The sequence below is a fragment of the Saccopteryx bilineata genome, chromosome 6 (genome assembly GCF_036850765.1).
Source record: "Saccopteryx bilineata isolate mSacBil1 chromosome 6, mSacBil1_pri_phased_curated, whole genome shotgun sequence".
NCBI classification, from domain to species: domain Eukaryota; kingdom Metazoa; phylum Chordata; class Mammalia; order Chiroptera; family Emballonuridae; genus Saccopteryx; species Saccopteryx bilineata.
Genome location: NC_089495.1, coordinates 112,041,537 through 112,068,751, shown reverse-complemented (window position 1 = coordinate 112,068,751; position 27,215 = coordinate 112,041,537). Strand labels below are relative to the sequence as shown.

Here is a 27,215-nt window from a genome sequence, read left to right as displayed (position 1 = left end):
TCTCCTGGGAAATGGGACCAAATGGTTTGTTATTCTCAGGAATGTTGATAGGGTTTCTTAAGATAATTAAGAAAAGTACCTGGCACACAACAAATACTGAGCAAATTATTAGCACACAGCCCATACCCCCTTCTTTCTGATTTAGTTTAGTGTAAACCCTTCCGAGTCTGTCTTCAGCCGATCTGAATTCCTGAGACAGAATCGCAAATGTCCCGAGTTCCTTTAGGTCTCAGCTCTACCCAGGCTGCCCTCAGCGTAAGCAAGGTGATTGACAGCTACTATTTACCCGGCTTTGTGGAAATTATTTCCTGCTGCCACCCTCTAAAGCAGTGGCCCTGGGCACGCCGAGCCGCCATTTTCCGTGGCGCGAGCGGCTGTGCCGGATCCGGCGGGGCGCGGGGCGGCGGCTGCGAGGGGCGGCCGCGGGGACAGCGCGCGCGGACGGCCGAGGATGCTGCAGGGAGGCCGCGTCGGCGCCCCTGTTCGCGACCGCGGCGCTGCGCCTGAGGCTGCTGTGGCGGCGGCCCGCGCTGTCCCGCTCCGCGCACACGCCCGGGGCCTCCGAGCTGATAGCGCCAGCGCGCGGCCCGCGGGCGCAGCACGAATGTATGACATGTCCACAATGGTGTACGTAAAGGAAGACAGACTGGAGAAGCTTACCCAGGATGAAATTATTTCTAAGACAAAGCAAGTAATCCAGGGGCTGGAGGCTCTGAAGAATGAGCACAACTCCATTTTACAGAGTTTACTGGAGACGCTGAAGTGTCTGAAGAAAGATGATGAAAGTAACCTGGTGGAGGAGAAATCAAACATGATCCGGAAGTCCCTGGCGATGCTGGAACTCGGCCTGAGTGAGGCACAGGTCATGATGGCGTTGTCCAACCACCTGAACGCCGTGGAGTCGGAGAAGCAGAAGCTACTCGCGCAGGTCCGCCGTCTGTGCCAGGAGAACCAGTGGCTGCGTGACGAGCTGGCCAACACGCAGCAGAAGCTGCAGAAGAGTGAGCAGTCTGTGGCCCAGCTGGAGGAAGAGAAGAAACATCTGGAGTTCATGAATCAGCTAAAAAAATACGATGACGACATTTCTCCATCTGAGGACAAAGACACTGATTCCACCAAAGAACCTCTGGATGACCTTTTCCCAAATGATGACGATGACCCCGGTCAAGGAATCCAGCAGCAGCACAGCAGCGCCGCGGCGGCTGCCAAGCAGGGCAGCTACGAGATCCCAGCGAGACTGCGCAACCTGCACAACCTGGTCCTCCAGCACGCCTCACAGGGGCGCTACGAGGTGGCCGTGCCCCTCTGCAAGCAGGCCTTGGAAGACCTGGAGAAGACTTATGGTCACGACCACCCGGAGGTGGCCACCATGCTCAACATCCTGGCCTTGTTGTACAGAGATCAGAATAAATACAAGGATGCAGTTAATCTACTGAATGACGCCTTGGCCATCCGTGAAAAAACTTTGGGCAAAGATCATCCCGCGGTGGCAGCCACTCTGAACAACCTCGCGGTGCTTTATGGCAAGAGAGGGAAGTATAAGGAAGCGGAGCCGCTGTGTAAGAGAGCTCTGGAGATCCGAGAAAAGGTTTTGGGAAAGGACCATCCCGACGTGGCCAAGCAGTTACATAACTTGGCCTTGCTGTGCCAGAACCAGGGCAAGTACGAAGAAGTAGAATATTACTATCAGAGAGCCCTGGAGATCTACCAGACGAAGCTGGGGCCTGATGACCCCAACGTGGCCAAAACGAAGAATAACCTGGCCTCCTGCTATCTGAAGCAAAGAAAATTCAAGCAAGCAGAAACCCTGTACAAAAGGACGGGCCATCTTTTGGAGAGTATGGCGGCTGGTACAAAGCCCGCAGAGTTCACAGTCCGACTGTTACAACTACTTTAAAAAACCTTGAGGCACTTTACAGACGTCAAGGGACATTTGAAGCTGCAGAAACATTGGAAGAAGCTGCCGTGAGGTCACGTAAACAGGGTCTTGACAATGTTCACAAACAGAGAGTGGCTGAGGTGCTGAGTGACCCCGAGAGCATGGAGAAGCCCTGAAGCCTTGAGAGCCTGACCGTGGACATGGTCAAGTACATGAACGGCCCTGACGGAGGGAGGAAATGAGAAAGATGAAGCTCCGGCTGGTTAAATGACTTGCTCAGTGTCCCATGGCCTAGCCACCTTGTGTGACTCTGTCTCCTGCATGACGGCGGCGCTTCCAGCTTTCCTCTGCGTGCTCACTGCTGTGTTTAGCGACCCCTAGGATTCTTGTCAGATCTACACTCTGTGACTGGCCATTCCTCTCGGTGCTGCTGTCCTTTTGGGGGGCTCCCTGTCTCAGTATACATGTAGTTTTGCCAGATATGTACTTAGTAATATAAACTGTCTCAATAAAAATCACATACTGTATAATATATGAGCTTAAAAATTAAGAACAATTAGCTGTTCACTTTGATAAAAGGTAGTTAGGCATGTCCCACAGGTGTTACTGCAATGGCATGGTGGTGACCAGTGACACTCACTAGGCTGTAGGAGTAGGGCATGTGCTCCTGCGGTCCTCAGAGACCTGGCGCCACCTGGCTGGGCCCGGCTCCCCCAGGACCCTGCCCATGTAGCCTCAGCTGTGTAGTCTGTGTGAAACTAGCAATTCTGCACTCTCTACTAATCTTCCTGTGTTGAGTGATTTGTGTAACTGTGTCTTTCTAACTTCTAATAAACTCACTCCAACTGGGAAAAAAAAAAAAAAAAGCAGTGGCCCTGCTCTTTTCCGTCTCTATGCCAGGTTGTCTGAAAGGTGGGTGTTCCAGAGAGACACCAGGCAGTTAAGGCCAAATACCTGTGATGTGGTTCCACAACCTGAAAGTGACAAAGGACAACGCTAAGGAACCAAAGGAAGTGCAGTGGGATTGGCTTTTATCAAGCTGAAGGAACTCTTCTAAGCAAGCCAGGACTGGGTCACCTGCACGTCGCTGCGAAGGCAGGTGAGGTGGGGATTCTTTCCCCTGGCAGCAAAAGTGCAGCTGGGGCTCGCTGAGCCCCCTGGGGGCGGAGGGATGTCTGTGCTCAGCCTAACAGGGATTAGATTTCTATTTGTGAAGCTGTGTTGGCCGCTTCACCCCAGCGTCCACCCGGATCTGGAGGCTCTCCGCGGCACAGCGGTGAAGGGATTCCAAAACCTCGCTGCGGAGGACAAGGTGACACATCGGTTGAATGCTGACAGCGAAGTCTTCGGGATGGGGCCCCGAAACAGCTGAGGGATGAAAGACGCGGCTCTGTTCCGGGTAAACGCCGTCCTCCCCCCCCCCCCCCCCATGGATTTCTGTGCAGACTTGATTTCAAATTACTCAAGAGGGTCATTCCTCATTGCAGGCAATTACACCAAATGCTAATACCGCTGTTCCGGGCATTTGGGGTTGGGAATCTCTGTCCGCCACGTCTACGCTGATCTCATTTCGACCCCTGAAACCGCAGCTAAGCCTGGACGAGCGAGAGTGGGAGGGAGGAGGGAGGAAGGGGAGCACAGCTGCTCCGGGCTGCCCCCAGCCGCGTCGCTTAGGCCTGTGGAGAGAGGTGGGGGCAGAGGACACAGCAGCGAGGGGCGGGAGTGGAAGCTCAAGGGTCAAGTTCCTTCTCGCTCCTTCCTCGGCGTCTGCCCTGAGCAGCGGGCGCTGGAGCGGCGCTTGGCCTCCCGGGGGAGCTCTCCGATTGCCTAGGGAGCCCAGGATTTGGGGCTGCGGGGCAGGGGCGTGGCGGCGTCCCGGCGCCGCTTTCTGGCTCGGTGCTGCCAGTCTGGGCCGCTGGGGAGCGTGCTGTTCTTGCAAGGCCGCTAGGACCGGCGCGAGCGGAGCCGACGCGTGGCGCACCTGGCGCAGCGGTCCAGCTACTGGGGTGGCTGGCAGCGCAGGTGGGGACAGGGCCGGGGTCAGCGCAGGAGGCGAATGCAGAGGGGTGGGGTGGTGGTGGTGGGTGGTGGTGGTGGGTGGTGGGTGGGGTGGGGTGGTGGTGGGGGTGGGTGGTGGTGGTGGGGGTGGGTGGTGGTGGGGTGGGGTGGGGTGGTGGTGGGGTGGGGTGGTGGTGGGGGTGGGTGGTGGTGGTGGTGGTGGGTGGTGGTGGGGGTGGGTGGTGGTGGTGGTGGGGTGGGGTGGTGGTGGGTGGTAGTGGGGTGGGGTGGTGGTGGTGGTGGGTGGTGGTGGTGGGTGGTGGTGGTGGGTGGTGGTGGGGGTGGGGTGGTGGTGGGGTGGGGTGGTGGTGGGGGTGGGTGGTGGTGGTGGTGGTGGGTGGTGGTGGGGTGGGGTGGTGGTGGTGGTGGTGGTGGGTGGTGGTGGTGGTGGGGTGGTGGGTGGTGGGGTGATGGGAGGGGCTCCAAAGACTAGAAGGACCACAAGGTAGCTCCGGCAGTTCGAGGGCCAGAAAGAATGTAGAAAGTGGTTCGTCTGCAGGGGTGGCGGGTTTTTATGGCGTCGACTTCCGAGGGTGGTAGACTGCTGAGCCGCAGCGGGATCTCAAGGCACTTTTGCGCAGGACGCTGCGCCACACAAAGCGCGCGCCCTGCGCGATTGCAGGCGCCGTTGCAGGATTCGATGGCTTGTCTCGGTTCCGCAGCAGCGCGCACACAGGCTGGGCCGAAGCCTGGAAACTCGGAGTGAGGTTTAGTGTCAACGCCCCAAGTGGAATGCACCTGCTGAGAGTGCAGCCCCCAAAGCGGAAGTGCTGCATTTTATTCTTATCGCGCCGGCCTGACCGTGACCGCGCGCTGGGGTTTGCTGCAGACCCCCTGCGAAATTGATAGTAAATTTAAAGCATGTGGAGGACTTTCGGAGGAGGGGTTACTTAGCCCTAATGAGAATGAAGGCTCAAAGGAAAGGGAATATTCAAGAGCTGTCCTTACTGTGTTATAACGGTGGGATTTGGAAGAATCATGAGAAAGTGCCAAGAACTGTGGGGCCTGAAAACTTGGTTTTCTTAGACTTCTTCCTGAGGCCAAAACACAGCAAACTTCAGTTTGCTCTTGATCTTCATTCAGTTGCTGGCTTGAGAAATGGGAAGATAACTTGCCCTACCTCACTAGGTGGTTTGGAATATGCTGGAAGGTAGTGTTTTGAAAACACACACACACCCTCCCAAAAAGTGTTTTTAAATGGGATACCGTTTAAAAACTGTTGTGTCTACAAATCAAGGTATCACCACATTGCTGCCCGCCCCTTCCTCTTGGCCACCAATAGGAGAGACAGAGGGACAGATAGGGACAGACAGGAAGGGAGAGAGATGAGAAGCATCAATTCTTCTTTGTAGCACCTTAGTTGTTCACTGATTGCTTTCTCATGTGTGCCTTGACCCCAGGGGGCTACAGCAGAAAGAGTGACCCCTTGCTCGAGCCAGATGAGCGCGTGCTCAAGCTGGCGACCTCGGAGTTTTGAACCTGGGTTCTCTGGGTCCCAGGACAACACTCGATCCACTGTGCCACCACCTGGTCAGGTGGAGGTCTTGATTTCTGACGTGGAAAATTCTGCCAGAGCCAAGGATGGGTGTCCAAGAATAACATTTTCATTTGAATGGTCTATAGAGGAAGATAAGAGCTTCAGAAAGAGTACATTACCCACCCCACCCTCAATCTGAAGGCATACAAGTAATAATAGCATTGACAAATTTGAATAGTTTCCCTGTTACTAAGTTTAGATTCATAGCTAAAGGGGAGATTCATATGGTTGGAAGTGTTACTGTTAAACTTTAAGCAGTTGTTGTTATATAAGCATGTCCAGCCTGGCTGAGATTATAAACATGAGAATACAACGCCTATGTGTCATACTGTATCTCTCCATGATTCCAAATAAGACCTCTAATTGGCTTTTGTTTTCATTAATGGGAGTTGAAGGATCACTCAATTAAGAGGGTGTGAAATAATGCTGGGTTTCCTTACCCATGCTGACTTTAACTGAACTGTCCTTATGAACTCATACTGATGGTGATGATAAAGCTACTTTTTATAGTATATTGTGTCATGCTGAGATATGCATGCTACAGTTCATTTAATTCTCACAAGAATCCTGAAAAGAAACTGAAGCACAGAGAGTCTTGCCCAAAAGGACACAGCTAGTAATACCTCTCAGATTGGTATAATAATTAAATTTGAGACTTTTTTTTTAAACTGCTGTACTGTGTTTAATCCCATGTAGAGACGTGACATGAAGGGGGAGACTGAGGCTCTGGGACAAGGCTCCAGAGTTTGGACCCTGAGAATGACACTGAGTTGCTGTGTGGTCTTGTCTTCCTTTTTCTGGCCCTCAATTTTTTTTTTAACCCACAAAATGATAATCTATATTGAATGAATGTGTTATTTCTCACTAGAAGTGTGAACAGTGGGAGCAAAAAAATTCACAGAGATAAAGAAGAAGTTTTAGAGTTCAGTATTTTACATCAGGCTGGAAAATGGCAAATGAATGGAGCTGAAATTGTTACCAAACTGAAGGCTACCTTCCCATCTTCTTCTCCCTGCCCCAAGCAACATTGATCTGCCTTTTTTTTTCTCTATGGACTTAACTATTCTGGATATTTCATTCATATATATCATATGATATATATATGAGTAATGCCATTAACATTCATGTATAAATTTTTGTGTAAACACATGCTTTCATTTTTCTTGGTATATACCTAGGAGTAGAATTTCTAGTTCAGATGGTAACTATGTGTTTAACCATTTGAGTAACTGCTAGACTGTTTTCTAATTATGGCTTCCCTTTTTGTTTTGCCCAAACATGGGAATCTAACCATCTTTCAAGTGCAGGTATCTACCTTTACTTTGGATAAATTTTTGTATTAATTATTTTTCTGCATCTTATTTAATCATATTTATACATGTCTTTTGTTTGTTATTATATTTTTATGTATAGGGTTTTAAGTTGAACATTACTTGAGCAGTGGTCTCCAAAGTAGAGGACCTTTAGGATACAAGATGATTCATTGGTAAGTAAGAACAAGTGCTATATTCATGTATGTTTTATTATTACATAATGCATGAGAATAGTTGTACATATGTAAGTACTATAAATAAATAGTTCTATATTGGAGATATATATGCAAAGATTTTTTATAAATAAGAAGATGTAATAAAATTCTGGGGAAAACTTTTAATGACATGTAATCAAAAATAGATATATGGTTCTTAATCCTGTTTTGTGACAAATCTGATGGGAGAAGTTTTTTAATTACTTTGATAACAAAATAGAAAGTTTCCTGCTAATTTAATTTTAATTTTTAATTGATTGTGTTGACATGGTTTCATGTGTCCCATTTACTATAACACCCCCTACACACTGCGTCGTGCCCCCTCATGCCCTAGGTTTTCTGCTAACTTTAGTTCAAGTAGAACATGTAAAAACCAGTAGAAAGAGATTTGGACCAGGTGTCAGACTTTTGTTTTTGTTCTACTTCTGCTAATTACTCATAGTGAGACTTTGGGCTAGTCCTCTAACGGTCTCCATTTCAGTTCTCAAATAGACATAATAAATCCTGAAATATCGCAAGTTATTGTGCAAAGTGAGAGTGTGAAGCATGACATATGCAGTGACCACAGGAAGTTAGTCATTTATGTGTCTTGGGTAGCCATGTAAGATCGTTAGGTAAAATATCTCGTGTTCCTTTATCTTTGCCTCTGTTGGGTTTACCCCTTTTTATCCCACTCCATCTATTTCTCTTAACTGTTTTCTGCCCTTCCTCTGTGTTCTTCTGACAACAGACCTTCAAAATTCAGGGTCATTGCCAAAGGGTAAACTGGTCATAGAGGGTGTCCATGTGACACCACTATTGCAATGTTTCCTTCCTGGTGCTGTAGGGTTAGAACACAGTGTTCAGCATGTGCTGTGGTACAGGCGCAACTGTGGGAAGTCGCAGTTCATTCCAATTCCTGGCCACTGTGATCGAAGCTGTGGCATCACACTACGGAGCATCTTTATTGTTTCATGGTTTCTGTTGGATGTGTGATAGTTTGGGTCTGTCAACATCTTTGGAGATATGAGTCTTTGTTTAAAATCAAAGCATGAAGGGAAGTGGGTACAAAATGAGGTGAAGAGGTCCCAGGAACTCTGTTAACCATGCAGCTCACATGCTATGGCTAAAGGCCCATTTGCTCTGTTTGCCTGCACGCACTTGCTTATGATGTGTAGGCATGCTCAGTGAGACACCATCAGATTGATAGAAATGAATTTTACATGTCACTCTCAACTCTTTTTTGTGGTTTCTATTCTCTAACCCCCTTTCTAAGAAAATGGTTGGCAGACATTCTGGGTCATGATCTCCTATTTATTCTAAAAGGTGACATCTTTTCTTGACTTCCTTTCATGGATAATAGACATAATCAGCATAACCATAGTTAGGTCCTGTTCATTCATTTGTTCATTCTTTCATTCATATACTCAAAATATATGTATTGAACATCTATTATGTACTTCTGTTCCAGGTACTGGACACAGAGCAGTATCCACAATAAATTTTTTTTAAAACTTGCTTTCAGAGATTTTACATTCTAGAGGACATTAGCCATTGGGGTTAAATAAAATGGGGATTGGTACTAAAAACTAAAGAGAAAAATAAGAATTTTGAAGTGGGAGAGGAATTATTAAGGAGGGAAGGACAGTTGCCATTATTTATAGAGTAGCTAAGGAGGCTACTGAGAAGGTAACATTTAAGATGAGTCTTCTTATGATGGTCCCCTTATGTCTTCAGTTAGTAGTGCTGGAGCAGAGAACATCCTAATTCTTAAATCTGCCTATTCACGGAGTAACTTCAACATTGTTCAGAGAACTAGGAGCTAAAGCTGCTCATCTGCCATCAAAGTACTGGCTCCTTATGGTCTGAAAGACTTTGGAGAGGTCCCTGTAGAGGTCATCATGTCTCAAGCCCAACTGAGTCACCCACCCTTCTTTAAAAGTTTGCATCCTTGCAGCTGACACTGTGGCTCTGCAGCGGCCCTAGTGATGTCATCATTCTTGACGGGACCACTGACTGAAGTACAGGGACCCATCTAGAGTGACTTAGATAGGGAGGTCCGGGATCTCCCTTTGTCTGTAGGGCCTTTGCTGGTGCCTATGCTTACCCTCAATAAGAATCTCAATAGAAATGACAGTAAGCGTTGCGACTTGATTTTCTTCCTCTGAAATGTTTTTGGGAATTTGTTTTTATCTTTGTACCTAACCATCTCTTATTCAGAAGACCCCATTTATGACTGTGGGAAGCACTTTGAGAAGATGCCAAGCATTAGACCCACATTGCCTACTGTCTATCAGTACCTGGAATACATGAATGTTTGTTCAGTCACTACCTTCCCTCTATCAGAATGTAAACAACTGGAGGGCAGGAAGCTTATTTTAATTACCAGTATTACCAAAACAAAAACACTACCAGTCATGTAGATGGCATTATCAGTAGATGAACAATATATATTTGTCTAATTGAATAACTAACAGACTTCAAGCAATGTGGCAGCAAGCAACACAATGAGCAACTATATGATAGAATCTTATAGATTATCTGAAGATCAAGAAATGGAGATGTTGACCTCATATCAGTAAGACCTAGACTTTGTTCCCAATCATTGTTCTCTCTTCTGTGCCAACCTGCCTCACAGAGAAACTACTGCTCCTTGATGAGTGTCCTACCTGGCTTGTCATCTTTTCTCTGCCACTACCTAGCTGTGACCTTAGACTTGGCTTTGGATCTTCATGGGCTGATTCTAGCTCTAAGATAGTCTTATTCTATAGCCTGGAAAAGCCAGCACCCACTAGTTATTTGTGTGAAGCAAGAACACCTTTCTAAAGAAAGTAGAACAAGCACTTGCCTCTGAAAATTACTTTTCTTAAAGAAGTATGTTTTTGCTCAATGCAATTAACTCAATTCTATATGTGGGAGGCTCTTAAATAACATTATTTTCTTTGAATTGTTGATTTGAATCTGATTATTTAAAAAAAATACAGGATCCCTATTACTTATCATTTGTTTGAGGCTTTGTATTTTTCATATTGATTTCACGTCTGTCATCTCTCACACACAAACGTAGATCTGAAATATAGAGAATTGAGAGTAAAACATGACTTAAAACATGACACCATTCTCTTGGAAATAGAGCAGCTATCATGAGCTATGCTTGAAGAATTTAAATTGAAACTAGTAGAAGGAAAGATCTGGTAAAAGACACCAACGAGAAGCAACATGAACAAAGATGTTCATTGCTGGATAATTTTTAATAGTGCAAAACTAAAAAGACATTTCCATCCAATAGGAGTCGGGCTAAATAAACTATGATAAATTTGTACTGTAAAAAGTAGGAAGACAGTGAAGAGAGTGACATGATATACACCCTCAAGACATATTATTGGAAGGAAAAGAAGGTGGGTTATTGAATATGTCCCGTGTAATTCCATGTGTGTACAGAAGGCAAAGCATACCTTTGGATCTGACATGTGTATGTTAATTCAAAGAAAAAGGTCTGGTAGTAATAAAATAGGTAACAATGTTGTGTCTGGGAATAAAGTAGGAATCAGTGGGGTTTGGTGCAGTGAGAGTGCTTCACTTTTTATTCTAAGCTTCTATGTTTTTGGCATTTTATAAAAACATAGTCATGGGTTCCTTTTGTAATTATAACACCTATAATTATTGGAGAGGAAAAGATGTGTGACAGGGAGAAATTGGGATACAAGGTACAATTTGAGGTTAGCAGAAGGAACATGAAATGAAGCACTTGAGGGTAGCAAGTTCTGCCAGTTCCCCCCATTTTCTGTGACATTTTGTGAATGATGACCTGGGGATTTTGCAGTGGTTTCAGGATGGCATAGATAGATACATATCTGCATCACCCCCAAAGGTGATGCAGATCCTAGAACGGAAGGGCCCCAAGTCAACAAAACCCAAGCATTTTCCATAGAATTTTCACATGTACTTTCTTTTGTCTACTTGTAAACATTGGGTGGAGAAATCTTCATGTCTTTAGGAAATGTGGGTTTACTTCTATCCCCGAATAAATAATTCTGCCATAGTAATAAAGCAGCTGTATCTATCACAGAAATTGTTTCTCCAGCTTGTGATTTTATTTGCACCTGGTTGGATTTGTTCATTTAGTCCATAACTTTTCCTGGGCCTCTGCATAAAACTCTGTGACCTGGCAGAGAACGGACAAGGCCTCTGCTCTCCCGGAGCTTTCAGTCAGGTGGTGGAGGAGAATGGCAGTAGAAGCTAAAAAGATATCAGGAAGTGAAAGCTCCTATGGTGAAAATTAAGCAGGGTGATATGAAAGGGTGTCATGGGGAAACTACTTTAAGAGAAGTAGTTAAGAAAGGCTTCTTGAGGAAGTAATTTATAAACCAAGGCATGCAACAAGACAGGAAGAAGCCGGATGTACAATCGTTTGGGGCAATGTCTAGAACAGCACCGTTATGGGCAAGAGCTTTTAGGACTCAAAAGCTTGCTGAGTGGTTGGGCCAATGATATGTGAGAGAAATCTGCAGGACAGGAATATGTCCTGCTGTAATGACAAGGTAAGAATTTTGGGCTTTATTCCAGTGCGAGGGGCAGCTATTGTAGTTGATTAGGGGAGTCTGATTTAAATTTATTTTAAAAATCTCTGAATATCTTTTGATTATAAATAGACAGGAGTAGAAGCGGGGACACCCATTTGGAAAATAACAGGAGGTCCAGGTAGGAGAAGATGGTCACTTAAAATAAAATGATAGCTGTAGATATAAACTCCCTAATAGGTTGAAGATAGGGAAATATAAGAATCAGAGATGACTCCTAGGTTTTATAGCTTCAGCTATTGGAAGGTGTGTTTCTCAGATGGGACAAATTCCAGGGAGGAACAGGTTTGGGGGAACTCAGTGTCTGTTTTGGATGTATCAGGTTGTGATGCCCATGGGTCACATGTTAAGTAGGCAGTAAGATGCATTAGTCTGGAGTTCAAGAGAGGTCAGGAATAGAGATCCATGTGGGAGTTGTCTATATACATCATTCACATAATGATGATGGTGGAAGCCCTGGAACTGACTCCAAACTCTCACACTCCCCCTATGCTTGTGTACTCCACCCATTATTTATGCCAGACTCACCTAAGCAGGTTGCTTCTGTCTCTAGGCCCTCCCCTTGCTGACCTTGCTTTTGCTAGTGATGATTGCTTCGGGCTTTACAATGGGAAGGGCAGTGAGACAGCAGTAGAAAGACACTGTGCTGACCCTATGATCACAGTGACAAGAGAGCTTCACATTTGTGTAGCTCTTGAAGTTTTAATCATTGCTTTATTTACTAACGCTAAAAACTGAGCTTAAAGTGAGTGGACCATTTTTAAGATAAATTCTAGATTTACACTGTGTTCTTTAAGTATTATAAACTAATCATAAATTTATATTGCTTTTATCATATAAGTAAGTATTCTAAGCTAATTTAAGGCAAAGTTTTTAGTGCTATTTATTGTCCTTCTTCTCACATTTTATTCTCTACTTTATTGAAATGCAAACAGAAACTAAACAAAAAAAAGAAACTATGAAAATGTGTCTTTATTTCCAGATAATCCTCCCATTTTGCCATTAATTTTATTGGAATAATGGATGGATGTTGTGTATTTTTACTTTTTTATTAGTACTATCTCTATACAACCTTATCTTTATAATAAAAACAATTTTCAATTATTTTTATGCTTTAAACACCCATTCTAACAGCCTATGTTTGCTGCTAGTTGCTGACTGATTGTTTTTCTTTTTGACTTATAAATCCAAATGGAACTCATACAAACTTTTTTGTTGTTTGTTTGTTTCATCCTCAAATGAATTTAGAGTGAAAACTATTATTGAGGTCTAATTCATCTTGGATGATTCTTGCTCACTACAGATAAGCTCCCAGCCCTCCTGCTGGCCACATGGTGAGTTCGAGGCCCTGATCTAGTAGAACGACAGCGTTCACGTCAGCTCTGAGCCTGGGAAGATGGTGTCACAGTCTTTGGGCCAGCAGGATTCTCCTGTGGACTCCTGGGAAGGGGTCAGCAAAGATTCTGGTAACATTGGTGATTCACCTGGCCTCCTGAACAATGACCACGCCCCCTGCCAATCAGATGTCAGGTTCATGAAGCACAAAGCTGCCTGGATTAACCCCCAGGATATGCAGCAGCAGCTGCAGAACTTGCCTCTGCAAGTGCCAACAGTGAGGAAGAGAGGCGGCCACTCTGTGGGGGAGGCTGCCTCTCCCTTGAGCATTTCACCTTTGTCTCTGGAGAACTCCCAGGTGGCAGCAACGCTGTGGAAGGACACTGTGGGCTGCATGGGAAGCTCAGGTGCAAAGAGCAGTGACTTTCCTTTTATCTCAATGCAAGAGATGGCAGTACTCCCAGGAAGCTCTCCTCAGATGTCTCTGCTCACAAGCTTCAAGACTTTGGTGGCTGCCCCATGCTCTGAGGTCAACAGTGCTTGCTGCAGGCCTTCCCACCTGACCACTTCCACTGCTGAAGGTAACTGTAGTCAAGGACTTCCCTCACTCCTGCCCGTTCACACATTTGCTTTATCTTGGCCTTAAGGTCTAAAGCCCGTCTCATCATCATAAGAAAAAAAGGTCATGGGCTTCCACTTTGACCGGAAGCCAGTGCACTGTCTCACTTACTGTTGTCTTTAGCCCATCCACCTGGACCATCACTGCCAGTGAAATCAAGTATTTCCTTTCTCGTTAGGCTGCAGGGAAATGTCATCTTAGCTTAACTTGGTTGGTAATCAATGCCACCTGCCACCTTTGAGCTGGAATATGCCTTCAGGAATTTCCAGCTTATCCCATTTTCTGCAAGAGAGAGCAATGCAAATCATCTCAATTCACTGTGGTGGTGGAAGGTGTTTCCAGACACAAGGGCTCCATTGCACGCAGTGCCTACTAGGAGCTGGTCTGGTCTCACCTGTTATATGTACCTGGCTACTGTGTGACTAGAAAGTAGTAAGATTTAAAAATAGTAACCACAATTTCCCTAAGGCTATATAAAACCCTTTTTAAAAAAAAAATGAAACAAAGGTTCCCATTGCTGTGAGGTAATGCACATATTTCTAAAACACTGAAATTACTAAAAGGAGATAATTCATACAAAATGCCACTCAAGAGTTAACTATTGTTATAATTTGTAGTATGCTTATTCTATGTTGAAATATTCATTATGTTATATTCATGCTTTGCATTTATATTTCTGTTAGAACCAACCCTACTTCAAATAATCAATGAAGTATTTTCTTTCAAAACAATTTTGAGGCTGACTAGTCGGTGGCACAGTAGATAGAGTGTTAGACTGGGATGCAGAGGACCCAGGTTCGAAACCCCAAGGTCACTGGCTTGAGTGCAGGATCATAGACATGACCCCATGGTCACTGGCTTGAACCCAAAGGTCACTGGCCTGAAGCCCAGGGTCACTGACTTGAGCTCAAAGTCACTGGCTAGAGCAAAGAGTCACTCGCTCTGCTGTAGCCCCCCTCTGCCCCCATCAAAGCGCATATGAGAAAGGAATCAATGAACAATTAAGGAGCTGCAACGAAGAATTGATGCTTCTCATCTCTCTCCTTTCCTGTCTGTCCCTATTTGTCCTTATCTGTCTCTCTCTGTCTCTGTCAAAAAAAAAAAAAGAATAGCAAATTTGGACTGTCTTTCAATGGGTTAATTTTGAGATAAGAACCAATTTTCAGCAAAATAAAACACTCTGATTGTAAGCCTTCTTTTCTCTCTTTTTGTTCATCTTCTGGGATAGTTCTCAAGAGAAGAGTGATTTGCAAATTTAGTGGTTGCTGAGTAAGAAATTAGTCTCCTACTAGATTGTCTCACAGGGGAGAGTGAGGAGAACAAGGAGAGAAGGGAAAGCCCTCTCCTGCCCAACCACTACCACCATGCCAATTCATACAGGGACAGAAGGTGATCTTTAGGACCCAGTATGCCTGTGCCCCAATCAATGGTTGGATCACTGCACAGAAAGTGGTGCTGCCATTTAAAATGATCCGGGGCCCTGGCCGGTTGACTCAGCGGTAGAGCGTCGGCCTGGCGTGAGGGGGACCCGGGTTCGATTCCCGGCCAAGGCACATAGGAGAAGCGCCCATTTGCTTCTCCACCCCCCCTCCTTCCTCTCTGTCTTTCTCTTCCCCTCCCACAGCCAAGGCTCCATTGGAGCAAAGATGGCCCGGGCGCTGGGGATGGCTCCTTGGCCTCTGCCCCAGGCGCTAGAGTGGCTCTGGTCACGGCAGAGCGACGCCCCGGAGGGGCAGAGCATCACCCCTGGTGGGCAGAGCATCGCCCCTGGTGGGCGTGCCGGGTGGATCCCGGTCGGGCGCATGCGGGAGTCTGTCTGACTGACTCTCCCTGTTTCCAGCTTCAGAAAAATACAAAAAAATAAAAATAAAAAATAAATAAATAAAATGATCCGGTAGCTTTGTCTTTATAGAAAAGTTACTCCAGCCCCTTTTGTCCAAAGACAGTGACCTCTAGCAATCTCTCTTAAGTACCTTTAAAATAATAACTCTGTCTTTTTTTTTTTTTTGTATTTTTTTTCCTGAAGCTGGAAACGGGGAGAGACAGTCAGACTCCCGCATGCGCCCGACCGGGATCCACCCGGCACGCCCACTAGGGGCCACGCTCTGCCCCTCCGGGGGTCGCTCTGCGAGACCAGAGCCACTCTAGCGCCTGGGGCAGAGGCCAAGGAGCCATCCCCAGCGCCCGGGTCATCTCTGCTCCAATGGAGCCTTGGCTGCGGGAGGGGAAGAGAGAGACAGAGAGGAAGGAGGGGGTGGGGGTGGAGAAGCAAATGGGTGCTTCTCCCATGTGCCCTGGCCGGGAATCGAACCCGGGTCCCCTGCACGCCAGGCTGACGCTCTACCTCTGAGCCAACCGGCCAGGGCATAACTCTGTCTTTTGGCAGTATTTCTTCAACTTGGTAAAGGGATTCATTTAATGGGATTTAAAAAATAAGTCAAATGATCTAGCTCTTTCTTTCTTTGGTGCAGGGCAACAAAAACATGGGGTTTTCCTGTGACTTGCATCTCAAGGGGCAGCAGCAGGGTCTCCTTCCTTAGATAAAATGGTAGGAAGACCGCTTGAGCTGGGAAGCGCTTCCCTGAGGCTGTCAGAAACAATTCCACAGCTCCTTCATTTGCATAGGATCTACACCTCCTTTAACCTAATAGGTAATTATCTCAGTTTGAGGGATGAGGGAATTTTAATGCAAAGGCACAGCCAGTGCGTGAAGAACTGGAACTGGAGTCCACACTGTCTGATTCTTCTCTGCTTTTCTCTGTACTCAGGGTCCAAAAACTATGACCTGGTCAACTCTGATTAGCTTCCTGATTTTACAAATAAAGCTTTGTTTGTTTTGTCCAAAGCTGCTTTCTCATTACGTAGGCAGAACTGAGTAGTCAGAACAGATACAGATGTTGTATGGACCTCAGAGGCTACAACATGTACTACCTAGTCATCCTTTTTGGAAAATGTTTGCCCACCCCAGATAGCCTCGGAAGCCAAGAGGTCCAAAGTTTTCCACGGAGCAACCACTGTCTTGAAGATGAGGCAAAGGATTTGAATAATCCTGCTTGTTTCTCATCTTGCCACCTGAAAGCTGTCTAATCATCAAGACAGGGGTAACCTTTTGTCCTAGTTTAGCAAAATGGGACAACCCAGCCCTTACGGCTCTCACAGAAATGTTTCGCCTTAAATGCTGCAATAAGAAGTCACATGACAGAAATGATTTGTGTCTTGCTGGTGTTTGTTGCCAAGAATGGAGTGGTTTAAGGAGACACAGTGGATGAGTCAGCTGTGTGTACATTCTGCTGTTCTTTCTTGTTTTTGACTGGAGGAAGACCATTTTAGAGAAGCTATGCTGACATTTTTCAGATACTTTGTTTCTGCAAACAGGAAGTTTTGGCTCAATTGCAGTGAGTTGGAGAAGTGATTCCATAAGTCTTATGGCTCTGCTTCTGGAGTGTTTCTTCTCACCGTCGCCTCTCCTTTAGGTAGTGTCCACAGCCCTCTTCTCTTTCTACCCTCTTTGCCCTGCTGGTCTCCTCTCTTCCAGTGGTTACTCCATGTCTTCTCTCTTGTAAAAATGATCACCTTTCAGGCAATATCTGCAGGCTCTGGCACCAGAATGGTCATTCTTCTTTCATCATCCTGATGTATTCTGGAATAGTGCTGATTAAAAAGAGAACTGTATTTAGGAGCCTGCACTCCCTAGAACGTTGTGTTTTCTTAGATAAGTTTTGGGCATCTTTTTCTCTATTCTTTTTTTTTTTTTGTATTTTTCTGAAGTTGGAAACGGGGAGGCAGTCAGACAGACTCCCGCATGCACCCAACTGGGATCCACCCGGCATGCCCACCAGGGGGCGATGCTCTGCCCATCTGGGGCGTTGCTCTGTTGCAACCAGAGCCATTCTAGCACCTGAGGCAGAGGCCATAGAGCCATCTTCAGTGCCTGGGCCAACTTTGCTCCAATGGAGCCTTGGCTGCGGGAGGGGAAGAGAGAGACAGAGAGGAAGGAGAGGGGGAGGAGTAGAGAAGAATATGGGCGCTTCTCCTGTGTACCCTGGCCGTAAATCAAACCCAGGACGCCTGCACGCCAGGCCGATGCTTTTTCTCTATTTTTAATAACTTGCTGTATTGGCAGATGCTGTTCCAGTCAGTGGAAGAAGCATTTCTTTAAATTCCTTCTCACCAGAAGCATTTGTGCTCCCTGTTGATATAGAAAAGGTAAATATATCTTCTTTGTCTTTTTTTTTAAACCACAGAAGGTGTTAATCCTGTAGATAGGGCTATTCTGATTTAAATTTTGAAATTTCACTTGATGAGGAATGGCAAGTAGGTTTGATTTTAGCATTTGATTGGTAGAGGGTGGAGGCCGAAAAGGGCTCTGAGGCAGTCTGCACTCAGCTAGAAAGTGCCTGATTGAAGAATGATGTCAACCATTGGGGCCACCACCAACCTAGGGTTTTATATCACTAGAAATTCAAATTGGGCCCAACTTGCTATGGCACACTGGATAAAGTGCCAACCTGGAATGCTGAGGTCACCTGTTTGAAAACCCGGGCTTGTCCAGTCAAAGCACATACAAGAAGCAACTACTGCGAGTCGATGCTTCCCTTTCCCCTCCACTCCCTTCTCTCTTTCTCTCCTCTCTATAAAATCTTAAAAAAATAAAAAATAAAGAAAAAAATTCAAATTGGGTTGTCTCTTGGTTGCAATGGGCTACATCAGGGGTCCCCAAACTATGGCCCGTGGGCCACATGCGGCCCCCTGAGGCCATTTATCCGGCCCCCGCCACACTTCAGGAAGGGACACCTCTTTCATTGGTGGTCAGTGAGAGGAGCATAGTTCCCATTGAAATATTGGTTAGTTTGTTGATTTAAATTTACTTGTTCTTTATTTTAAATATTGTATTTGTTCCAGTTTTGTTTTTTTACTTTAAAATAAGATATGTGCAGTGTGCATAGGAATTTGTTTATAGTTTTTTTTATAGTCCGGCCCTCCAACGGTCTGAGGGACAGTGAACTGGCCCCCTGTGTAAAAAGTTTGGAGACCCCTGGGCTACATCTTACGTCTCTGGAAGATATGAGCTATACTTTATAGAATGACATGTGATAATTCCCATTAAATGAATATTTCTATTTCTATGCATTAACTCCACTTAAATACAACTTACTGATTTTTTAACTTGATACACCTTAATGAAAAATGAAAGTTGATTATACTTGTATTTTAATTGATAGTTCTTTTCTGTAGGAAAATGCCCACTTTTATGCTGCAGACATGATTATATCCACAATAGAGAAAATGAAGTACAGCATCTCCCGTCAGCAGCACACGGAGACCTGGAGTACAGAGGAAGCCAGTGGGTCACTCGCGAATGACCAGGGTGACTCTGAAGTGACCTTGTGTACCAACGCAACACAAGAATCTGGGTCTTCTACTGACTCAGATGGTGGCTCTGAAGGTGGGTGGGACAAATCTGAGAAAGCTTTATGCTGTATCCTCCACGTACATATACCCCTCTGTCAAATCTGGAAGTGCATGTGCAAATCCGTGGTTGAAACTTCTGGAGTAATTTATATCATCCTCATCGTTTCTGCCATTTGGGCTTTGGATCTGTTAGCATGTTCCACTCGGTAGTTAAATTGGTTTTTTTGGACTTTATCCTATTCTTCCTTTTGGCAATGGCTGAAGTTTTTCCTTTTTCTTTGTTTTCTCATAGCATTCTCGTAGCTCCTCTTCCTTTTCCTTTCATTCATTCCACAAACAAGGAGCCTGTGACGTGCTGGGCGCTGGGCATTGACAGGCACCAGATGTGCTCCTTCAGCACTGGAGCCCAGGCTGAGGAAGCCGCATGGGGCCACATGGGTAATAGGCAGGGACCCAGCGCAGTGGGTCACAGAGTAGAAGCAGCTCACCACCTTCTGGGATCCAGGGAGTCCTTCCTGGAGCAGAGGGACCTAATCTGAGAACTGAAGATAGGGTTTATCATTTTCTTACCAATTCTTGAGTGTGAGTCCTAGATTCTTTTTTTTTCCATATTCACTTCCTGGAGATTTTATTCACTACAGCATCTTTCCATTATCCCTTCTCTGTGTGGACCTCTGTCCAATTTGTGTTTTTGGTCCTGCACTTCTGTTCTAATTGCTTGCTCCGTATGGCTGGGACCAGAGGGACATGTCCTCCTGAATGGACTTCCAGATCTCTAACTTAATGTGTCTAAACTAGTCACTTCTCTATCACTCCTTCACAAGTCCCTTTCTGGGGAGAAAAAAAGATTAAAAACTAACACTTGCTTTTCCTTCTGGCTTCCTTTACCTATTATTTTAATTAGGACCCTTTCAGGAGAGAAGAACTCACTCTCTGTGATGCATGTGTAACACAACACCTAGTATAAAATAGGTATATAATAGATTGTTGTTGAATGCACTAGTTGGCTCTAATTTAAAGGACTTTGTAAAGGAAGTATATAAAGCATCCTCATTGAACCCAGTGGTGGGGAAATACAAAACTGACCAATGGCAGCTCTGGTGCCTGTCATTTCTGGGGCATTGTGGCCTCTCATTACTCTCCTCATGCAATTGCTTCATTCCTTTCTTCCACAGCCTGACTTCTCCCCTCTCCCTAGCACCTGGTGTCAGCTGTCATCTCGCTGACTGTCCAGCCAGGACCCACCGCCCAGCGAGGCAGCAGGACTCCACCTCTAGCTTATGAGGAAGAGCCCCTGTGGGGCCTGCTTTTCTTGGGTGCCCACAGCTTGTCAGATAGTGCTGGTCAGGTGGCCAGGGAATGCAGTACTGACCATCTTTCCTTCTGAGGCCACCGGAGGAGAGAACAGGCCCGTGGGCGGCAAAGCAGTGATTCCTGTTTTAGCACACTGTACTCCATCTTTGACTCTTTCTTCCTTCTTTTGCCTGTGCCCTGTCTTGTTTCTAGTTGGTTAGCAAGTCAGTCCCAACTTCTCAGTAACAGTGACACCCCCTCCATCCATTCCCTGTCCTTGCCTCTTACAGGGACGGCCACAGCAGCTTCTGGCCAGTCATTCTGTAAGGACTGCGTTTAGGTCCTGCATATGTATCTGCTGCCTTTAATTTTCTCTCTTGGCTTTCAACCTCTCTCCCCTTATTATTGATCCTACACACGCCTTTTTTTCTAGAACACAATTCCTAGTCCTCTGAAACAGCCTGTTAAGTTTGGCCCACTTTTAATCCTGGGGTTTTTAGCCTTGTGGATCCAGCTTCTCCCTACCGTTCAGCAGGCGTCTCCTGCCATTGCCCAGTGCTCCACAGCCTGTCATACTGTGGGCAGACACTTCCCGTCAGCTCCTGCCTCCCTGCCTCTCCTCCAGCCGACTCTCTTGGAACACTCATTAGTTCCTTCATCATTGCCGTTCTTTTTTTTTTTTCAATTTTTTTATTTATTCATTTTAGAGAGGAGGGGAGAGAGAGAGAGAGAGAGAGAGAGAGAGAGAGAGAGAGAGAGAGAAGGGGGGAGGAGCTGGAAGCATCAACTCCCATATGTGCCTTGACCAGGCAAGCCCAGGGTTTTGAACCGGCGACCTCAGCATTTCCAGGTCGACGCTTTATCCACTGCGCCACCACAGGTTAGGCCATCATTGCCGTTCTTCAAAAGCATTTTCCACTACCAGCACTGTGACTTGTTCCTTGGTTTGTATCACCGGGAGGGGTTCTATTCATGCGGAACGAAACATCATTTTGCTCCAGAATGCCCTATAACTGCCTCAGTGCTCGGCTCCCCTTGGAGCTGTGCAGTGCAGACTTCTGCCGCTGAACTTCTTATGACCCGTGGTACACAACTGGGGTGGGTTTTTTGGTTTTGTTTTTGTTTTTTTTGTATGGTCAAGTGTGTCAGTGTCTAGTTCCTCAGGAGATTTTAAATTCTTTGATAGATGAGAATTTGTCTTATTTGTGTTTACATTCAGAGTAGTGCCTTGCCTGAAACAGGTACCTTGTAAATACTTGTTGAATAGTTGAATGAATACTAATGTTTAGATGAAATTAAATATATATATATATATATATGGATGTTAAGAAATTTAAAAATATTTCTACCACCCAAATAAAATATTTATCTTTTATTAAATATCACTCTTGTGACATTTATAGTGATAGATGTTACTCCATGAGGTAGGTCAGCATTCTTTAAGTTGCACATTGGTCATGACAGCATTAAACTAAAAAAAGAAGAAAGTATCAGTGTGTACCTTGCTTATTGAGGGTGAGCAATGGATGCCTCCTGGAACTTTTTAAAACAGTTCAATATATATTTGTGCTTATACTAAGTTGCAATGTAAGTTGTATGTTATTGTGGCTCATGGTCAAAAGAGTGTGAGAAACACAGAAAAAGATGAAATCACCCTCATTCTATCCATAAGGAAACCAAAGCTGAGAAGTTGATTGTCTGTCATCACTTGGTTAGGATGGGGCAGTGCGTGCTCAACCAGCGAGTCCAGGCCCAAGCCCATCATGTAACCTCTCTGTTCCCTGGGGGCTACACTATTTCCCTAAATGACTGTATTCATTCAAATGAATGCAGTTTCATAGTAACTATACACTGTATTAATATAATTAATAATATTATATAAACAATATTTCATATCCAGTTTTTCATGTTGTTATGATTGGCACACTTTTCTTTCTTTTTTTTATTTAATTTATTGTGTTTACATAGATTCTAGTGTTGCCCTGATTGCACCCCCCCTCCCCCATGATTGGCACACTTTTCAATGATGGTATTTCTTAACAGACTGATTATGGAATCAGTTTCTTATTATTTGGCATTTAATTAGCTTTCAGTATTTTAAATAGACTACAAATAGCTCCTTGGTAATCAAAGCCTTTCTCTTTCATTATTTTTTCTTTTTAACGACATTCTTAGGTTGATTCCTCAGACTGGCTTTAGGGATAGAAGAGTATGAACACATCTATAGTAGTTTCCTAAGGCTACTGTGACGAAGTACCACAAACTGGGTATTGTAAAATATACTGCTCACAAAAATTAAGGGATATTTCAAAATGAATATGAAGCGATAAAAGAAAGAAGCATTTGATTATTTTTTATTTAACAAGAACATCAGAAAAGCAAATGACAAGTCAAAGAAAGTTGTTCGATTATGCAAATGAGATACAAACCAACTTTCATTTCATTGGTGAAAATGCAACATACAAAAGGCCGAAAGTACTGGAGTATCTGCATGTTCTCTGATCCCTAATTTTTGTGAGTAGTGGAATAGAAATATATCGTCTCACCATTATGGAGTCCAGAAGTCAGAAACGAGTGGTGGAAAGAATTGGCTTCTACTGGAGGCTGTGAGGGAGAACCTGCTGCATGTCTCTCCCAGCTTCTGAGGCTGCTGCTGACCCCGGTGAACTTTGATGTTCCTTAGCTTGTAGATGCGTCACCCTGATCTCTGCCTTCCTCTTCACGTGGCCTTGTCTCTGTTTATCTGTGTCTGTATCCAAATTTCCCTCCTTTTCTGACCGGTCATTGGATATAATGACCTAATCCAGTGTGACCTCATCTGAACTGGACCACATCTGCAAAGACCTTATTTTCAAACAAGGCCATATTCAGTTTCTGGGTAGCCATGATTTTGGGGGGATGTGCACACTATTCAGCTCAGTGCAGTGTTTATGTCACCTATATTCTCCACCTCCCTGTGAAGCTGAGGTCGTTTTCCCCTCTCTTATCTTTTAAAACTTTGTATTATGGGAAATTTCAAACGTGTAAAAGTAGGCGAATTGCTTTTATGAACCCCCACAAGATCATCATTCTGTTTCATTTAATGATAATGAGTGTAAGAACCACACAAAAATAGCTCCTCGCATTTTTTTAAGTTCTTGAAACTAATTTTTTAAAATTCTTTTTTAAAGTGACCTCTTAGTCCTTTATATTCCCAATTTCTCTATAGTTGAATGTTGCTGGTTGGTACATTTTTCTCGAGGGTGAAAACTTCTTTTCTTTTTTTCTGTAGGTTGTGCTGTTTTACAGGTCAGCCCAGTGGCTAAAGCACCTCCTTACTGTGGTGTGATGACAGAGGCCTGCAAATGTAACTTTGAGGACTTGGTCATTGTAGGTAAGGTTTAGAAATGCCTTGGGTGTGACTAGGTAACTCCCTCCTGTTTCCTCCACCCCACATTGATGGGCACCACAAGCAATACCACATTATAGTGGCATTCAGAGAAACTCCCAAAATCAGATTATGTCCCTGATATAAAGAAAATAATACAATGTTCTTTTTGTTTCAAATGTCTTGACAGTGATCGTCTTACCACACTAGTAGGATGGAATGCAAAAACAGATACTCGATATCAAACAGATATCTGTTTGACCCCTCAGTTATATTTTGGTGACATTTCAGATGACTGTGTTTTGAAATCCCGTCTTTGTTTATTAGCTGTAGTTCCATAGTAGAAGCTCAAAATAACCTAAAGTAGGGAGGTGCCGAATAATTGTTCTTTCTGAAATGCAGGCAGAATTTTTGTGTTCTTATAAAATTGACTATGATTAAGTGAAACAGACTAAAAGACCTCTACACTCTCTCTTTTATTTTCCTGCAGAACTTGGAGAGTTTAGCAATACTACAGAAACCTGTGGGTGTTCCTGCAGCTCCTCTAAGAGGTATCTGTCTTACGTCCACCTGCATATAGACCCCTGTGCCATCACCTCAACGCACTTTAGACTCCAGGCCTCTGTGAACATCTCTGGCCAAGTTCAGCCAACTACGGTGACAGGAATTACTGTGTAGAAATGAAACAGTCACCACTCAAGTTTCTACAGTGGTTTAATAGTGTTTAAAAGACTTCTGTATACATTTCTATTTAATCCTCATGGATAGGCATTTTACAGAGATGTAGAAACTGAGGTTCAGATGGGGTGTGCCCCAGGGCACAGGGCTGTTAAGTAACAGAGGTAGGATTTGAACTCAGGTCTTCTGATTCCAAATCCAGTGCTTCTTTCACAATACCTCTCAGTCATGGTGTCATCAGTAAATAAAGCTGCTCTACTGAGCATGGAAAAATTGTGTGGAGTAAGAGAACCATTGGTACCATGGTTGATGCATACATAGTCTCTCACGTGACGCTTCCTCTGCGTTTTTAGAGAGGGCAGGATAGTTGAAAACCTGAAGAAGACCCTGTGCTCCTCATGAATATAGTTTTTTTTATAGTTTTAAATTTTTTGCATGCCTTACAGTGTTATTTATGATCCAAACTTCAATTCTGCTGAGCGAATAGCCAAAGAATTATACCAGGTATTCCGGAAGTGCTGGATGTCATTAGGGGTTAATTACCAGCTGGCAGTCTCCTTGAACGCAGCTGGCTCAATAGTAAGTATCAAAATAATTTGACTTTGAATTGAAAGTTTCCTAAATTCACATTTTACCTTCTGTTCACGTCAGATACGTGTATGTTTCCTTTATTGTCACTGGGTGTTGGGGGAGGACTCGAAAGGAGGAAGGGACAGAGGAATCTAAAATGTATTGAGTATTTATTAAGCACCAGGGACTAAGCTCAGCAATTCACATTTTAATCCTCATATATATCCTCTTGGCTAGATGCTACTGTTATTTTTATTTTAAGGTGTTAGACCCCAGCATGGCTGGTCAATTATAGAGCAGGAGTCAGGCATCACATTGCCTGATTTGCAAGTCTAGGCTGGTAGCCTGTAGAACACTCTCCCCTCTGATAGCAGGCAGCTCATGGGGGACAGGGAACTTTGTGGCAAAGGCTAAAAGAGAAGTTGGCCCTCTTCACCCAATAAATTTAATATACAGAAATCAATCAATCAATCAATAATAAAATAAGGGTAGGCAAACAGCACTCTGGAAGTGCAAAGGAGGCAAAGGCCAGCTGGAGCAAAAATGACCTGGAGGTGTGTGAGGTGTTTATTGCACAGAGTGGTGGGATGTGGTTGGGTAGCATTGTTTGTGTGAACCAAGCAGGGGAATGAATGGCCTTAAAAGGGGTGTTTCTGGAGGAGTCTGGCAGCCACGGTGGGTTCTGATTGGCAGCACCTGTCAGCCTGTTGACTAAAAGGTGTATGGCTTCTGCTGTCCATCAACGCTTTCTGGGTCCCAACAACCCACTTGCAGTAATTTAAAGTCTGGAAACAAAATAACTAAAAAAAAAATCCTAAGAAACTAAGAAAAATTATCTTCGTTGTGCGGTATTCTAAGCAATTTTTCGGATCAGATGCACGAAGGGCTCTTGCCATGTCCTTTATTTCAGCTGAAAGCAGTTTTATTTTTTCATGGCAAATCTTAATGTTGGAAACACATCTGGGTGCTCTTTTCATTTCGATTTCTGAAATAGGCTTGTTTAAGTTGTTCCTAAATTCCCTTCTGTGTTACGCAGGTTGTAAATGAAGAGCGTGTCCAAAAAGACTTTGAATCCAGTGTGGCTTTAGGAGAGGAAATTAAATTTCAGTCAAGGATCAGAGGGACTGGAGACTGGGCACCCCCTAGATTTCAAGTCATATTTAATGTTCATCCACCACTTAAGTAAGTCTGGGCTGCTGTGTGGGCTTCCAATCCAGTTAAAACAAGTCGAGATGGTTCTGTTACCAGCATTGGGGTTCTCGGTTTCCCTGATACAGACATAGAGGAAACGCCAGAGACATTTCCAGACAGATTTTATTCAGCTTATGCTTGAGCACAAGGGAGGCGGCACAGAGGAAAGGAGTGTCCTCGGACCTGGGGACTGGCTCTGCTTGGCTGGTTTTATAAGCTAGGGACAAAGCAGGCTTGTGCAAAAAGGTGGGCTTCTTGAAAAAGGCAGGCTTGGGGAGTTTTCTGTTTCAGGGTGAGGTGATATTATTTTCTAGCTGGGTTGCCTGGTAACTAGGTTCCTGTCTGTGCTGTAGGGGTAGGATGGAAGAGTGCTCCACCCTAGGAAGGTCTTATGACAGTCCAGCCTTGGTCAGCTGTGAATGCGGGTCAGTAGTTTCAACGCCTGCAGGAAAGCAGACAGTTAGAAGGGAGATCAAACCATCTACTTTTTTGTTATTGAGTAGGGAGTAGGAGGGTGGTGACATTCTTGAGGTCAATTTATTTGTCATTTCTTCTGGCTACCTGGTCTTAATTTAGCTTCCTGGCCAACTAAAATTTTCCAATTTCTGGGCCCAGGTCACTAAACTGTCTCAGTTCTCACGTGACTCAGTGGTATGTAGGTGAAGGGAAAAAACTAATACACCGAGGGACAAAGAAAAATTTGTTCTAGAAAAAGGTAAGTAGGGCATATTTTTCTGAGTTAGCTTTCTTGGGACCATGTTTATCATGGGCTTTTGAGGGGCTCTGTAAGTTTTGATAAGTTGAGAATTTAACTAAATATTCTTTTTTTAAAAAAAAAGATTTTATTGATTTTACAGAGAGAGGAGCGGAGGGGGAGCAAGAAGCATCAACTCATGGTTGCTTCACTTTAGTTGTTCATTGCTTGCTTGTTATATGTGGCTTGACCTGGCAAGCCCAGGGTTTCAAACTGGTGACTTTGACCTGGCAACCTCAGCGTCTCAGGTCAATGCTCTATCCACTGCTCCACCACAGGCCAGGCTATCTATAGATTCTTTTTTTTTTTAAGTGAAAGGAGGGGAGGCAGAGAGCCTCATGTACCCAGACCAAGATCCACCCAGCAAGCCCACTAAGGAGCGATGCTCTGCCCATCTGGGGCTGTTGCTCCATTGCTCAGCAACCAAGCTATTCT

The 27,215-nt window shown here is 44.7% G+C and overlaps 1 protein-coding gene and 1 pseudogene across 1 annotated transcript in view; both read left to right on the top strand.

Moving 5' to 3' along the window:
- The first annotated feature begins 370 nt into the window (after positions 1-370).
- On the top strand, positions 371-2,679 carry LOC136308930 (kinesin light chain 1 pseudogene; annotated as a pseudogene).
- A 162-nt stretch (positions 2,680-2,841) lies between these two features.
- RUBCNL (rubicon like autophagy enhancer) overlaps positions 2,842-27,215 on the top strand; it is a 36,831-nt gene continuing 12,457 nt past the window's right edge. Inside the window, exons 1-10 of the mRNA XM_066235212.1 lie at positions 2,842-2,978; positions 3,119-3,278; positions 6,888-6,960; positions 12,865-13,477; positions 17,639-17,721; positions 18,751-18,961; positions 23,492-23,593; positions 24,078-24,138; positions 24,712-24,844; positions 25,872-26,017. Coding sequence (XP_066091309.1) covers positions 12,958-13,477; positions 17,639-17,721; positions 18,751-18,961; positions 23,492-23,593; positions 24,078-24,138; positions 24,712-24,844; positions 25,872-26,017 — 1,256 coding nt within the window. The 5' untranslated portion in view covers positions 2,842-2,978; positions 3,119-3,278; positions 6,888-6,960; positions 12,865-12,957. The remainder of the gene's footprint in view (positions 2,979-3,118; positions 3,279-6,887; positions 6,961-12,864; positions 13,478-17,638; positions 17,722-18,750; positions 18,962-23,491; positions 23,594-24,077; positions 24,139-24,711; positions 24,845-25,871; positions 26,018-27,215) is intronic.